Raw genomic sequence first — 17446 nt, 5'->3', positions numbered from 1 at the left:
TACATTCTTATATATAATCTAATTATACTACACTTACTGTATTTCTTAATTTGACCATGCATGGTATAATCAGTATTTCCATAAACTTAAAAATAACTGGAGATAAAAAAATTACTAGGGATAATGTAATTTTATTACATGTGACAAATGTAATGCCCAAGTTGGTAACACAGGTTATAGTCTCATGGCTCATCCTATATATAGGGCACTTTAAATAATGGATTTATAATACTACTTGGTTCAAAGGCAAATTAGCTTATTTTCTTTATTTCAATTACTCAAACAAAAGGCCATGTGCATCTTTCTATGATATCCCTGGAACCTCCACCCTCTATGCAGCAACTATGTCTACTCCAAAGGAATAGGTGGAAGACATTAGAAGGGCCACTATCCTTGGTGTATCAAATCCTTCCACACCCTCCATTGGACCATCTGATGCTTACAGGGGCAATCCAGGGCTGGAAACAGTAAATTAGGGCTTATTCATCATCTGTAAGACTGTAAGTTTCATAAATACCAAAAAGGAAACAGTGTGGTTTCTGGCAAAGAGTAGCTAGAAGATAATTTGCCTCCCCCAAATTCCTGTCACCCAAAAGAAGCAGGCCAACTGTAATTGTAGTTTGATAGAAAAAAATAAAAAATAACCCAACATATAGAAATGACACAAGTTAGCTATGAAAAACGATTCCAAGGCTGGGTGCAGTGCTCATGCCTGTAATCCAAGCACTTTGGGAGGTCAAACAGGGCAGTTCACGAGGTTAAGAGATAGAGACCATCCTGCCCAACATGATGAAACACCATCTCTACTAAAAATACAAAAATTAGCTGGGCATGGTGGCATGTGCCTGTAGTCCCAGCTACTCGGGAGGCGGAGGCAGGAGAATCGCTTGAACCTGGGAGGCAAAGATTGCAGTCAGCTAAGATCACGCCACTGCACTCCAGTCTGGTGAGTGTGAGATTCCATCTCAAAAAAAAACAAGAAAAGAAAAACGATTCCAAAGTTATATATGCCATGATGTATGATAAACACATTTAGATAATATGTATCTTTCTTGGTAATACACAAGCAAATACATATATGTCTATCACTGTTACTGCTGAAACAGTTCACTGAAATAAATGTCAAAAGGAAGAATGATTACAGAGAAGGACCTGAAGTCACTTACTTGTAAATCTGTACTCATCCTCCCGTCTTCTTATTTCTAACTCTAAGAAAGAGGACGAAAATATTAAATATTTGTTTACCTTGGGGGAACAAACAATGAATATCCCCCCTCCTGTCCTCTTCCCAATATATTTAAAGGATGGGTTTACTAACATTTTTTTCAGGTTTTTATATTATGAGTCTATACACTATATCTTTTCTATATTAAAAGAAATATAGAAATAAATTATACATGCATAATGATAGTTGTCCACCTGCTAATATTCACATTTGTCAAATATAAAATTGATATGTATTATAAGAGTATAATAACATAAGTCTTCAGTAAGAGTTTAAGCCCCTCATGCTATAAACATAACTATTTGCTCCACCAGCACTTAGAATAGCTTAAATATTTATTTGTTGACTGAAGAAAACAAAAAAAGTTTTGCTCCATAATATCAGCACTATTTGGACCTTATAAAAATAAAGATTCCAGGCCAGGCACAGGGGTTCATGCCTATAATCCTAGCACTTTGGGAGGCTGAGGCAGGTGGATCGCTTGAGCCCAGAAGTTTGAGACCAGCCTGAGCAACATGGCAAATCCCATCTCTACCGAAAATACAAAAAAAATTAGCTGGGCATGGTGGCACATGCCTGTGGTCCTAGCTACTTGGGAGGCTGAGGTGGGAGGATCCCTGGAGCCTGGGAAGTTGAGGTTGCAGTGAGTTGTGATCCAGCCTGGGTGACAGAGTGAGACCTCATCTCAAAAAATAAGTTCCTTCAGGAGCAAATGCTATGAAGAAAATAAAAATTTTCATCAAAAAAAAAAAGGGGGGGGCCGGGCACAGTGGTTCACACTTGTAATCTTGGCACTTTGGGAGGCCAAGGTGGGCAGATCACGAGGTCAAGGGATCAAGACCATCCTGGCCAAAAAACCCCGTCTCAACTAAAAAAACAAAAAAATTAGCTGGGCATGGTGGCACCTGCCTGTAGTCTCAGGTACTTGGGAGTCTGAGGCAGGAGAATCGCTTGAACCCAGGAGGAGGTTGCAGTGAGCCGAGACTGCGCCACTGCACTCCAGCCTGGTGATAGAGCAAGACTGTCTCAAAAAAAAAAAAAAAAAAAAGATCCAAAAAGTTCCAAGTCTTCCATTAGTTATGACTTGTACTTTCTAAAAATAACTGATACCATCACATAACTATTTTGCAGTTATGTGACATAAGTTCAACAAGTGAACAAGTGCCTTCACTGAAATAAATTACACATTTAGTAGCTACTAAAGGCAATCAAAGATAATGCAGATTTATAAATTTAAGTACTTAGCAGAACTCTTCACACTGTACAGTGATAATTAAAAGAATCTAAAATGATGGAATGTAGGCCGAAATCAGAGCTGTCTGGTCAACAACACAAAAATTTAGATGATTTTCATTTACTCTATTCATAAATATTTTTAATAAAATCATTCTATTAATATACATTATTATCCATAGCAAATTGAGATTATATAGTATACTGGTATATCAGAACCTATCCTTAATAGAAATTGCACTTTGAATCACTTACAAATTTGACTTTAAACTTAACACACTCTGTAGCTAGGACCCAAAGAAAAACAAATGCTGAATATATTAAGTTTTTATCTCCACATCTCTAACATAGGCAAATGAAATTCTGTTTCCTAAACCCAAGAGAACTGAGCTGCACAGAGCACTGCAAAGATCCATTCATGGATCCATCAACTGGTTGTGGTGAAATCTGTAATTTAAAAAGGATGTCTCAATTTCTAGCCCAGTGGCTTTTAAACATTTTTTACTAAGACCCTCAATAAGCAGTATATTTTCGTGACTCAGAACCCATGCACGTGTAACTGAAAACATTAGATGTTTTTTTTTTATTATTTTTTTGAGCTAGAGTCTTGCTGCCCAGGCTAGAGTGCAATGGTGCAATCTCAGTTCACTGCAACCTCCACCTCCCAGGCTCCCAAACCATTCCTCCCAGGCTCCCAAGCCATTCCTCCCAGGCTCAAGCCTCAGCCTCCCAAGTAGCTGCAACTATAAGTGTGCACCACCATGCCTGGCTAATTTTCATATTTTTAGTAGAGACTGGGTTTCACCATGTTGGCCAGGCAGGTCTTGAACTCCTGACCTCAAGTGATCTGCCCACCTCGCCCTCCCAAAGTGCTGGGATTACAGGCGTGAGCCACAATGCCCGGCCTAAGAAATAATATTTACTTTAAGTTAATGTATTCTGGTATTTTCTATTCACACCTATCAATTTTTAAAAAAATGATGCTGGCAACCTACTAAAATGATTTCATGATCCACTAATGAGAAGTAACCTGCACTTTGAAAAATTCTGCGCTTTGCTGGGCATGGGTCACCCGAGGTCAGGAGCTTAAGAACAGCCTGGCCAACATGGTGAAACCCCACCTCTACTAAAAATACAAAAATCAGCTGGGCGTGGTGGCGCATGCCTATAATCCCAGCTACCGGGAAGGCTAAGGCAGGAGAATCACTTGAACCAGGGAGGCGGAGGTTGCAGCGAGCCCAGATTGCACCAATGCACTCCAGTCTGGTCAACAAGAAGGAAACTCCAACTCAAAAAAAAAAAAAAAAAAAAAAAAAAAAAAAAAAAAAAAAGCTGTACTAAATAAAAAGCATTTTAAGAAGAAAGCGAGGAGTTACAAATAAAAACTACTTCTAAGCATAGCAATCTCTGTTTAGGTCAATTATCAAATATGCTACCTCTTGGTGTTAATGATGTCTGCTTCTCAACCTCTGCTTGCTGTCTCAGATTAGCTGGGATATTATTATATATTCTCTTATAATGATTGTACACAGCAACTGAAAGCACCTTCTTAGCAAATGACTGGCCAACAACATACTTGTCGAGGTAATTATAAATCTGAAAAATAATTAGGTGTAAATAATTTACTATGAGCTATTGTAAGAGCACACACATTAAAAAGTTATATGCTAAGCATATTTGCTTACAGTTTTAAATCTGAACAAACTCTCTCATTAAAAACAAAATGACAAGGGTATGATACATTATATAGCAATGATTCAGAGGCCCTAAGCACTAAATGAACAAAAACACAATTCATTTGTTCTCTAGCTTAACAAAGTCTAATTGTACTCTACTAGTGTCATGCCAATTTCTATTCTATAAACAATGCTATTGATCTTAATTTTTTAATAAAAAGTTAGTATTAAAGTAATTTAGAATACATACACATGCCACCATGGGTCTAAAAGTATCAACATTAATGTGAATCATTAAAATAAATCTATACCTATCAAATGAATAATATTCTTCATAAGGATAACATTATAAAGCAACCCTTTTCAGAAACAAGTATTATATAATCAAAAGCCATTACACTATCAGTATCTATGTGTTTTAATACATTTAGTTTTTTCTCAGATATTAACTTTAAAGCTACTCATTTATCTAAATGAGACTCTAAAAACTTTATTCTTTTTTTTTAAATTTTCTAAAAATATATTTTTTTCTCTTTTTGAGACAGGGGTCTCACTTTGCTGGCCAGGCTGGTCTTGAACTCCTGGGGTCAAGCAATCCTCCTGCCTTGGCTTCCCAAAGTGCTGGGATTACAAGCATGAACCACAGCACCCCGCCCTAAAACTTTATTTTTAATAGAAGCTAAAGCTCTATTCTATAGTTGGTTATTGCTAACAGTTTGGAACCTGAGGTAAATTTTTTAAGTTTTTAGTGAATAGAAATGAAGTGGTTGGTGAATTAATATTCACCAATACCTGCTGGGCATGGTGGCTCAAGCCTGTAATCCCCGTACACAGTTGGGAGGCTGAGGCAGATGGATCACTTAAGCCCAGTAGGTGCAGACCAACCTGGGCAACACGGTGAAACTCCATCTCTACAGAAATTAGTTGGGCATGGTGGCACACGCCTGCAGTCCCAGCTACTGTGGAAGCTGAAGTGGAAGGATCACTTAAGCCCAGGGAGGTTGAGGGTACAATGAACCACGAACATGCTACTACACTCCAGCCCGGGAAACATAGTGAAACCCTGATTCAAAATAAATAAATAATTTACAAACTCCTGAAAAGAGTTAAACTGCCTGGAATTTTAACTCAGGTGTCTGAAGTCTACACAAATTCATATAGAACATGAAGCCCAATAGCTGTATTTTCCTTTTTTTTTTTGAGACAGAGTTTGGCTCTTGTTACCCAGGCTGGAAGTACAATGGCACAATCTTGGCTCACTGCAGCCTCTGCCTCCTGTGTTCAAGCCATTCTCCTGCCACAGCCTCCTGAGTAGCTGAGATTATAGGCGCCTGCCAGCATGCCCAGCTAATTTTTGTATTTTTAATAGGGACGAGGTTTCACCAGGTTGGCCAGGTTGGTCTTGAACTCCTGACCTTGTGATCCGCCTGCCTCTACCTCCAAAGTGCTGGTATTACAGGCGTGAACCACAGCACCTGGTCCCATTATTTTTACATGACATATTCTTTAGTAGTTGAGCACATACATTTTATTATAGTTTTAAACATCTTTATTCCTAGCAAATTATACCAATGACATTAAATCTATCATAGCATATTTGGAAGTAGAGACAAATGCACTGCTATCTAAACACAGTAGAAAAAGATACACTGAGGCAGTGATAAATAATCTAAGTGTGTAAACATCTGAGACACAGCTACAACAGAAAGCACACAGCCAGGGTACAAGGGCTCCCAGTTCTCAAAAAGCACACACCAAGCACCCAATGGAGCTGATGGTACATTCTGTTATGTTTCACAGGACCAAATCATACTCTACCTGAGACTCCTAAAAAGAGTCCACACTACCAAAGCCACAGTGCTACAAGGAGCAGCCCTAGCACACTGGCCATGAAAAAAATTACTTGCTTATATTGTTAGACTGAAGGCTGTTCTACCATACAATACACCAATTTAAGGGAGACAATTGCAGGCTTTTTTTTTCTTTTAAGGCTAGTCAAGTGGACCAGCCTAGACTGGTGTTACTATTATTATTATTTTTACTGAGACAGTCTCACTCTGTTACCAAGCTGGAATGCAGTGGCATGATCTTGGCTCCATACAACCTCTGCCTCCCAGGCTCAAGTAATTCTCCTGACTCAGCCTCCAGAGTAGCTAGGATTACAGGTGCACACTACCATGCCCAGCTAATTTTTGTATTTTTAGTAGAAATGGGATTTCAACATGTTGGCCAGGATGGTCTCGATCTCCTGACCTCATGATCTGCCTCGCCCAGTCAGCTGGTGTTATTTAAGGGCCCAAATGAACAAAATAAATCAAAAGCTGCTTCCTTTATTATAAAGATATTATTTCAGATTAGCTTTAACTTTTAATCAACAAGTTAACATTTTAATAATTATCCAGCTGTATTTCACTGCTACTGAATACAGTAATCATGCCATGGGAAAAAGCAACAGACCCCATATCTAAATTCCAAAAGGCAATAAAAATTTAGCCACGTATGGTCCACATTATGAATCTATAATACTTGTTTAGATACTAGTATTAGGATTCAATGTAAACTTGGGAGAATGAAGGAATGCAATGTTTTCAACATAAAATACTTGTAAGATGGAGGTTAATTAATACATACCTTCTTAGGGGGAGGTGGTGGTTTCTGTTGGAATGCCAACTTTACAGCTTCTGCTGCTGATTCAGGTTCTTTAATTACACTTTTCTTTGAGTCTGCTTCAGACAGCACAACAAAAAAATGATGACATTTTTCACATTTGACAAAACGGGTGGATGCTGTAAAAGAAAACAGAGGTAAGCAGAGGAAAATAAAAAAAAAATTCCAACAGTGTTTAACCTCAAAGACTCCACTGTAAATGAAAGCTATGCACTTGACATAAAGTAGGCCTGCTGTTCACTCTATTTGCCACACAGCCTCATTTATATACCAAGTATATTACAAAGATGAATTAGTTCAGTTAACTACCTTCTGTTCATTTCTACTAGGTTCTTTCATTTTGTGATATACTTCATTAACAGAAATGGCTGAATGAAATTATTCCAACTTTCCATTCACTAAAAAAGATTTTAAAACCTCTTTAAGAATATGGAGTAATCATCTATTTTATTGAAATACTTGAATGAACAAACTAAAAAAGTAAAAGATTAATATATTTTTCCAATATTTTATTATTAAAAATTTCAAACATACACTTTTGAGGTTTTGAGAAGAAAAAAAATTTCAAACATATACAAATTGAAAGAGATAAATTTATTTTAATCCCTAAAAATGTAAAAACATATATTCTTGGCCGGGCACGGTGGCTCAAGCCTGTAATCCCAGCACTTTGGGAAGCCAAGGCGGGTGGATCACGAGGTCAAGAGATCGAGACCATCCTGGTCAACATGGTGAAACCCCGTCTCTACTAAAAACACAAAAAAGTAGCTGGGCATGGTGGCACATGCCTGTAATCGGAGCTACTCAGGAGGCTGAGGCAGGAGAGTTGACTGAACCCGGGAGGCGGAGGTTGCGGTGAGCCGAGATCGTGCCATTGCACTCCAGCCTGGGTAACAAGAGCGAAACTCCATCTCAAAAAAAAAAAAAAAACATATATTCTTTAGATTTTCTTAAATCTATGAGCATTTTTTAAACCTTAACTTCGTAAATACATAAAATTATTTCATATCGTTCTTTTTTTTTTTTTTTTTGAGATGGAGTTTCACTCTTGTTACCCAGGCTGGAGTTGCAATGGCGCGATCTCGGCTCACCACAACCTCCGCCTCCTGGGTTCAGGCAACTCTCCTGCCTCAGCCTCCTGAGTAGCTGGGATTACAGGCACTCACCACCATGCCCAGCTAATTTTTTGTATTTTTAGTAGAGACGGGGTTTCACCTTGTTGACCAGGATGGTCTCGATCTCTTGACCTCGTGATCCACCTGCCTCCACCTCCCAAAGTGCTGGGATTACAGGTGTGAGCCACCGCACCCGGCTTTATTTTCTTTCTTTACTAATTCCTATTTCTCTGATCAAAAAACCTCTAAGAAACTAACAAAGTAACAACTTTCTCAGTCATACTGATTTGAATATAATCATACTGCCTTTGAAAGCAATACAAAGGTAGTATAAAATGAGGATAAAGAGTTTCTCTTTTTTCTTAAAAAACTTTTTGTGGGTACACAGTGGGTGAATGTGTTTATAAGGATTTCTCAATTCAAATGCATCAGTTACAGAATATTAAAGGTGATTTTTTTTTTTTTTTTTTTTTGAGACGGAGTTTTGCTCTTGTTGCCCAGGCTGGAGTGCAATGGCGCGATCTCAGCTCACCGCAACCTCCGCCTCCTGGGTTCAGGCAATTCTCCTGCCTCAGCCTCCTGAGTAGCTGGGATTACAGGCATGAGCCACCATGCCCAGCTAATTTTTTGTATTTTTAGTAGAGACAGGGTTTCACCATGTTGACCAGGATGGTCTTGATCTCTCGACCTCGTGATCCACCCGCCTCGGCCTCCCAAAGTGCTGGGATTACAGGCTTGAGCCACCGCGCCCGGCCCAAGGTGATTTATTTTTATTTTATCTTGTCCTTTTTTTTTTTTTTTGAGACAGGTTCTCGATCTGTTGCTCAGGCTGAAGTGCAGTGGTGTGATCACTGCTCACTGCAGCCTTGATCTCCTGAGTTCAAGCAATCAAGAGATTGAGACCATCCTGGCTAACAAGGTGAAACCTCCACCCCCCCACATACCCTGTTCTCTATTAAAAAATACAAAAAATTAGCTGGGCATGGTGGCAGTCGCCTGTAATCCCAGCTACTCGGGAGGCTGAGGCAGGAGAACTGCTTGAATCGGAAGGCGGAGGTTCCAGTGAGACTGTGCCACTGCACCCCAGCCTGGGCTACAAAGAGAGACTCGGTCTCAAAAAAAAAATAATTGTGTAATCTAACTAGAAAGAGAGAACTGCAGAGAAAAAAAATTCTTTATGAAATTCTTTTTCCTTTGGGAAAAATTTTGATGAAATGATATATCCACAGATTACAGGGAAAACTGCACTAGCAAGCACACCTAAATCTTTACAAAATAATCTAAATGAAAAAAATAGACAATTCCACATTAAAAAAAAAAAAAAAAAAAAAAAAAACACTTCATGTTGGGCACAGTGGCTCAAGCCTGTAATCCAAGAACTTTGGGAGGCTGAGGTGCGTGGATCACTTAAGGTCAGGAGTTCGAGAGCACCCTGGCCAACATGGCAAAACCCCATCTCTACTAAAAATACAAAAATGAGCTGGGCGTGGCAGCAGGTGCCTGTAATCCCAGCTACTTGGGAGGCTGCAGCAGGATAATCGCTTGAACCCAGGAGGCAGAGGTTGCACTGAGCCAAGATTGTGCCACTGCACTCCAGCCTTGGCGATACAGAGCGAACCTCCATCTAAAAAAAAAAAGTAGAAACACAAGAATTCTTAAAAAACCAGAAACACAAGAATTGATTTAATTAAGTGGTTTATTTTTGAAACATTTTGAAACAAAGTCTCACTCTGTTGCCCAGCTGGGGTGGAGTGACAATCTCAACCTCCGCCTCCCAGGATCATGAAATTCTCCTGCCTCAGCTTCCCCAGTAGCTGGGAGTACGGATGCACACCAACACGCCAACTAGTTTGTGTATTTTTAGTAAAGACAGGGTTTCACTATGTTGGGAAGGCTGGTCTCGAACTCCTGACCTCAAGTGATCCACCCACCTTGGCCTCCCAAAGTGCTGGGATTACAGGCATGAGTCACCATGCCGGGCCATATTTCTGTTCTTAAACGAAACACTATTAAAAATACATTCTGGGCCAGGCGTAGTGGCTCATGCCTGTAATCCCAACACTTTAGAGGCTGAGGTGGTGGATCACTTGAGGTCAGGAGTTTGAGACCAGCCTGCCCAATAAAGTGAAACCCTGTCTTTACTAAAAATACACAAATTAGTCGTAGTGTTGGTGCGTGCCTGTAATCCTGGCTACTGGGGATGCTGAGGCATGAGCATTGCTTGAATCTGGGAGGTGGAGGTTGCAGTGAGCTGGGATCACACCACTGCACTCCAGTTAGGGCAAGAGAGCGAGACTCCATCTTAAAAAACAAACAAACCAGCCAACAAACACACACATTCTGGATAAACTTTAATAGGAAATTTTAAAGAATAAGAAGTCTCATTGATGTTTCCTATTTACTGATCACCAATAAATGCTTACCTAAAGAAAAAGATCAAGCTATTTGAAGTATCTGTGACTAACACAAGCCTAAACAAATAACCACCATTTCCTATCAATAGGAATGATAGTCAATGCCTTTATAATAAGGCACTAGTTTACAATTGTTACTGGTGATGGTAAACAGGGCAAGGATTAAAGGGCAGAGAAGCCTCTGACCTAGTTCAGGCGGTGTAACAGGAAAATCTGGCCTGAGACCACAAATACAAAATATTTCACTAAGGAAATTAGGTCAAAGGGAAAGGGAATAAACACCAACAAATCACATCCCTCTTTGTTTACTGCTGAAAGGTTGCTTAAATGACTTGAATATTTGTAATACAATTTTACACTGATTCACGTTCAACATATAGTTAAATTCAAGGATTCAATGTTATTAATCAAAATGTTATTTTGGAAAAAAAAAATACAAGCATTGCAATGCACATTTTTTTTTTACTCCGAAAATAAGGGGTAAAAATCTAATGTTAAGTTAGCAGGAGATAAATAGACTTCTTTCCTTTAAACAGCTACTACAAGTATCTTATATTTCCTTATATAAAATTTTGTAGGGCTGGGTGCAGTGGCTCATGCCTATAATCCTGGCACTTTGGGAGGCCGAGGCAGGTGTATCACTTGAGGTCAGGAGTTCAAGACCAGCTGGACCAACATGGTGAAACTTCATCTCTACTAAAAACACAAAATTAGCTGGGCATGGTGGCACATGCCTGTAATCCCAGCTACTTAGCAGGCTAAGGCAAGAGAATTGTTTGAACCCAGGAGGCGGAGGTTGTAATGAGCTGAGATGGCGCCATTGCACTCTGGCCTGGGCAAAAAGAGCAAAACTGTCTCAAAAAAAAAAAAAAAAAAAATGCCCCCAGTAAACATGCTTGTATAATATGCCAAAGACAAAAAAGACTACCTTAGTGAAAACCCATTCATGAAATTGTTTAAATGAAAGTTCGTTATTTTGAATGAACTACATAAAATCTCCAAACCACTGAAGAAAAGTTTAATTCCAACTCCAAGAGCAACATTAAGTACAGGCTGGGCACGGTGGCTCACAGTGGTAATCCCAGCACTTTGGGAAGCCAAGGCAGGTGGATCACCTGAGGTCAGGAGTTTAAGACCAGTCTGGCCAACATAGGGAAACCCCATCTCTACCAATAATACAAAAATTAGTTGGTGTGATGGTGCATGCCTGTAATCCCAGTTGCTCAGGAGGCTGAGGCAGGATAATCACTTGAACCCAGGAGGTGGTGGTTGCAGTGAACCAATATCACACCACTGCACTCCAGCCTGGGTTATAAGAGCAAAACTCCATCTCAAAAAAAAAAAAAAAGAGAAAGAAACATTAAGTACAGTAAGCAAAAACAACTAAAGTGTCTACCTTAAATAAAGGTAGAGATACTATTCATGTTTGACAAGTTATTTTTTTAAATGGGCCAAAGAAAACCAAAGAACAGTACATATGTATTCTTAGTCCTTATGATTAGAAGATTCTCAGATATTACTCTTCTTTCCCCAATTTCTGATGATTTTCTATACATTCATTATGGTACCTATAAAAATAGTATTTTACTTCCACAAAGTTAAGCAAGAGTAACCTATTTTAATAACACTATAAGAAAACAACAAACTCACCACAAATATACATAGGATGAAATAGTACGCAGCAGGGCCTATGAGCTAATAATAGTTTTTACATTTTTAAATAGTTGAGGAAAAAATCAAGACAATGAAAGATATATGAAATTCAAATCTCAGTGTCTATTACAAAGTTTTATTGGAACATAGTCATACTCATTCATTTACATTGTCTATGGCTACTTTTGCAGCAACAAACTAAATACTTAAAATGGACCAGATGGCCCACAAAGCCTAAAATATTTGCTATTTGGTCTTTTACAGGAAAAGTTCGCTGACTCCTGTTATAAAACATTTAAAAGGAAAAAAACAGGCCGGGTGCGGTGGCTCAAGCCTGTAATCCCAGCACTTTGGGAGGCCGAGACGGGTGGATCACGAGGTCAAGAGATGGAGACCATCCTGGTCAACATGGTGAAACCCCGTCTCTACTAAAAATACAAAAAAAATTAGCTGGGCATGGTGGCACGTGCCTGTAATCCCAGTTACTCAGGAGGCTGAGGCAGGAGAATTGCCTGAACCCAGGAGGCGGAGGTTGCGGTGAGCCGAGATCGCGCCATTGCACTCCAGCCTGGGTAACAAGAGCGAAACTCCGTCTCAAAAAAAAAAAAAAAAAAAAAGGGAAAAAAAGGGAAAAAAACTACCCACAGAATAAGAGGAAATATTTGCAAATTGTGTACATGAACAGGAGTCCAGTGTCCAAAATATATAAATAACTCAACAATAAAAAGATAACTCAATTTAAAAATGGACAAAGGATTTAAACTGACACTTCTCCAAAGACAAAAAAATGGCCAATAAACATAAGAAAAGATGCTCAACATTATTAGTTATTAGGGAAATGCAAATCAAAACCACAGTGAGTCTGGGTGAGGTGGCACACAGCCCGCAAGATCCTGTTACTAAAAACAACAACAGGCCGGGCGCGGTGGCTCAAGCCTGTAATCCCAGCACTTTGGGAGGCCGAGGCGGGTGGATCACGAGGTCGAGAGATCGAGACCGTCCTGGTCAACATGGTGAAACCCCGTCTCTACTAAAAATACAAAAAATTAGCTGGGCATGGTGGCACATGCCTGTAATCCCAGCTACTCAGGAGGCTGAGGCAGGAGAATTGCCTGAACCCAGGAGGCGGCAGTTGCGGTGAGCCAAGATCGCGCCATTGCACTCCAGCCTGGGTAACAAGAGAGAAACTCCGTCTCCAAAAAAAAAAAAAAAAACAACAACAACAACAACAAAGTGCACGATGAGACACCACTTCATATCCACTATCAATAAAAACAGACAGGCTGTGCACTGTGGCTCACGTCTGTAATCCCAGCACTTTGGGAGGCCAAGGCAGGCATATCACCTGAGGTCAGGAGTTCAAGACCAGCCTGACCAATATGGTGAAACTGTCTCTACTAAAAATACAAAAATTAGCCAGGCATGGTGGTGGGTGCCTGTAGTCCCAGCTACTCGGGAGGCTAAGGCAGGAGAATTGCTTGAACCCGGGAAGCAGAGCTTGCAGTGAGCCGAGATCGCTCCACTGCACTCCAGCCTGGTGACAAGACCAAGACTCCATCTCAAAAAAGAAAATAAACTTTAAAAAAAACAATGGAGCCAGGCGCGATGGCTCAAGCCTGTAATCCCAGCACTTTGGGAGGCCGAGGCGGGTGGATCACGAGGTCAAGAGTTCGAGACCATCCTGGTCGACATGGTGAAACCCCGTCTCTACTAAAAATACTAAAAATCAGCTGGGCAGCCGGGCGCGGTGGCTCAAGCCTGTAATCCCAGCACTTTGGGAGGCTGAGGCAGGTGGATCACGAGGTCAAGAGATCGAGACCATCCTGGTCAACAGGGTGAAACCCCGTCTCTACTAAAAATACAAAAAATTAGCTGGGCATGGTGGCGTGTGCCTGTAATCCCAGCTACTCAGGAGGCTGAGGCAGGAGAATTGCCTGAACCCAGGAGGCGGAGGTTGTGGTGAGCCGAGACCGCGCCATTGCACTCCAGCCTGGGTAACGAGCGAAACTCCGTCTCAAAAAAAAAAAAAAAAAAAAAAAAACAATGAAATACTGACATATGCTGCAACCTGGATAAACCTTGAAAACATCCTAAAGAAGGCTGATATGAAATGCCACATATTGTATTATTCCATTATATGAGATACCCAGAGTAGACATATCCAATGATACAGAAAGTAGTTAACAGGGGTAGGAGGGGAGAAGGGTGGAGAATGACTAAGGGCTATGGGGTTTCTTCTTTCTGAGGTGATGAAAAATGTTCTGGAATTAGATAGTGGAGATGATCATACAATTTGGTAAATATCTTAAAACCACTGAGAATGAACTGCATGGTATAATGATGATATCTCAAACAAACAAATTTTTAAAAGGAAAAGACTAGGCCCACATGTACAGCTGTCCCTTGGCACACACAGGAGACTAGTTCTAGGACCACCAACATATAACAAAATCCATGCATACTCAAATCCACAGCTGGCCCCATGGAACCCACATATATAAAAAGTCAGCTCCCCGTATACACTGGACTTATGTATTTGGTTGAAAATTAACAAGGTATAAGTGGACCTGAGCAATTCAAACCCACTGTTCAAGAGTCAACTATATTAACATATACAGCTCTCAAAACATAGCTTACTGAAAACAAGCAATTTGCAAAAATATGAATATTTATACTTTTTTAAAAAATCACACGTTCAATGAAGATATAGAACTTTAGCTTCATCTATAAGGGTCTATTCTTTTCTCATAAAGGAGGATCTGTATATGCATTCCTCAAGTAATTAAAAATAATTACGTGACAAAAACTAGGCAATTACCTAAACAGGCCATTCACAAAAGAATTACAAGTGACCAAAAAGCATATAAAAAGAAGTTTACAGCCGGGCACGGTGGCTCACGCCTGTAATCCCAGCACTGTGGGAGGCTAAGGTGGGTGGATCACGAGGTCAGGAGGTTGAGACCAGCCTGACCAATATGGTGAAACCCCATCTTTAAAAAAATAAATAAATATAAATAAAATTTATTTCATATATATATATATATATATATATATATATAAAAAAGAAGTTTACAAACTAGTATCCCAATAAATGCAGATTGAAACAAAATGCAGGCTGGGCACTGCGGCTCATGTCTGTAATCCCAGCACTTTGGGAGGCCAAGGTGGGTGGGAGGCCAGGAGCTCGAGACCAGCCTAGCTAACATGGTAAAACCCCATCTATACTAAAAATACAGAAATTAGCTGGGTGTGGTAGCAGGCACCTGTAATCCCAGCTACTTGGGAGGCCGAGGCAAAAGAATCACTTGAACCCAGGAGATGGAGGTTGCAGTGAGTGGAGATTGCACCACTGCACTCCAGCCTGGGTGACAAGAGCAAAACTCCATCTCAAAAAGAAAAACAAAAACAAAATGCAGGCTGAGTATCCCTTAACCAAAATGCATGGGACCAAAAGAGTTTCAGAGTTCAAATGTTTTCAGGTTTTGGAATATTTGCAGAAATACACTGGTTAAGCACTCCTACGTGAAATCCAAAATTTGAAATGCCCAATGGAGCATTTCCTTTAAGCGTCATAATGGCAATGAGAAATTTAGGATTTCGAAGCATTTTGAATTCCAGATTTTCAGACTAGGGATGCTCAACCTATAAGTAACCTGAGATCAAATAAAACTCTCTTAAGGACAACGAAGACCCAACTTTTAAGATCAGACACAGAAGGAGTCAAAAGGATGCATTCTGAAAAGACTTAGTATGGGTAGGCAAAACCAAGGGAGGAGGGGCTTATTGCACTGCTAGGGCCTACAAACTGTTACAGAGGACAGGGACAGTGTCACAATCATCTGCACATTTTCTGAGGCCAGTGGTATCTGGATTAACACATTTGCTTATTAATTTGTATATAAGTATGTGCTCTTTTTTTTCATTCTTTCTTTCCACATTTTCTACTCCCATATCAACATTCCCAATTAGAATTTTCAAAGCAAATGGGACTCAGCCTTGAATTCATTACAGTAAAGTAGTGTTTCCACACTTGGTCTAACTACTAATATACAGATACTACTAACATACAGATTCTAGGACCCCATCCCACATCTACAGAATCTTAAAACTCTAGGGAAGGAGTTTGGGAATCTCTAAGTTTAACAGTCATCTTTAGTGATGAATACAACCTGGTAAGTTTTGGAAAGAATGCACAGAAGTAAAATGAATTTAATCCCAAGAGGAGCTAGTTTACTGCTAAAGAACCTCCAGATGGTAGAAATGTATGAGATAAGAAATTCCGCCGGGCGCGGTGGCTCAAGCCTGTAATCCCAGCACTTTGGGAGGCCGAGGCGGGTGGATCACGAGGTCGAGAGATCGAGACCATCCTGGTCAACAAGGTGAAACCCCGTCTCTACTAAAAATACAAAAAATTAGCTGGGCATGGTGGCGTGTGCCTGTAATCCCAGCTACTCAGGAGGCTGAGGCAGGAGAATTGCCTGAACCCAGGAGGCGGAGGTTGCGGTGAGCCGAGATCGCGCCATTGCACTCCAGCCTGGGTAACAAGAGTGAAACTCCGCCTCAAAAAAAAAAAAAAAAAAAAAAAAAAGAAATTCCTTGGCCGGGCGCAGTGGCTCAAGACTGTAATCCCAGCACTTTGGGAGGCCGAGGCGGGTGGATCACAAGGTCAAGAGATCGACACCATCCTGGTCAACATGGTGAAACCCCGTCTCTACTAAAAATACAAAAAATTAGCTGGGCATGGTGGCGCATGCCTGTGATCCCAGCTACTCAGGAGGCTGAGGCAGGAGAATTGCCTGAACCCGCGAGGCGAAGGTTGCGGTGAGCCGAGATCACACCATTGCACTCCAGCCTGGGTAACAAGAGCGAAACTCCGCCTCAAAAAAAAAAAAAAAAAAAAAGAGAGAAATTCCTATCTTATGTTAATAGTAAATCTTCACTGCTATGTGACCTTGAATGAGTTACTCAAACTTGCTAAATCTCAAGTTTCTTCGTTTATAAAAAGGAGAATACTCTGTTATGACAAAATGAGGTTGCAATAATAAAACTATATATGTTGGCATTTATTATATTAGTTTCTTTCCTTTTCTACTCTAAGAAATTCTTTTTTTTTTTTTGAAATACAGTTTCACTCGTTTCCCAAGCTAGAGTGCAGCGGTACAATCTCGGGTCACTGCAGCCTCCACCCTCCTGGGTTCAAGCAGTTTTCCTGCCTCAGCCTCCCAGCTGATTACAGGTGCCCGCCACCATGCCCAGCTAATTTTTGTATTTTTAGTAGAGACAGGGTTTCACCATGTTGGCCAGGCTGGTCTCGAACTCCTGACCTCAGGTGATCCGCTCACCTTGGCCTCCCAAACTGCTGGGATTACAGTAATAAGCCACCACGCCCAGCAAGAAATTATTCTTTAGGTCTGTAAAGGCTGAAATGTTTATTTTGAGAAAAAAAGGAGGCTCACTGGGTGT

General features: G+C 40.4%; 1 protein-coding gene across 1 annotated transcript in view; it reads right to left on the bottom strand.

Moving 5' to 3' along the window:
* The window catches only part of CLPX (caseinolytic mitochondrial matrix peptidase chaperone subunit X), a 48545-nt gene that overhangs the window by 19059 nt on the left and 12040 nt on the right, over positions 1 to 17446 (bottom strand). Inside the window, exons 4-6 of the mRNA XM_003940889.3 lie at positions 6766 to 6920; positions 3895 to 4054; positions 1167 to 1208 (exon numbers count right to left, since the gene is read on the bottom strand). Coding sequence (XP_003940938.1) covers positions 1167 to 1208; positions 3895 to 4054; positions 6766 to 6920 — 357 coding nt within the window. The remainder of the gene's footprint in view (positions 1 to 1166; positions 1209 to 3894; positions 4055 to 6765; positions 6921 to 17446) is intronic.

This window comes from Saimiri boliviensis, chromosome 2 (genome assembly GCF_048565385.1).
Source record: "Saimiri boliviensis isolate mSaiBol1 chromosome 2, mSaiBol1.pri, whole genome shotgun sequence".
Lineage (NCBI taxonomy): Eukaryota > Metazoa > Chordata > Mammalia > Primates > Cebidae > Saimiri > Saimiri boliviensis.
This window is presented reverse-complemented; position numbering and strand designations above follow the sequence as displayed.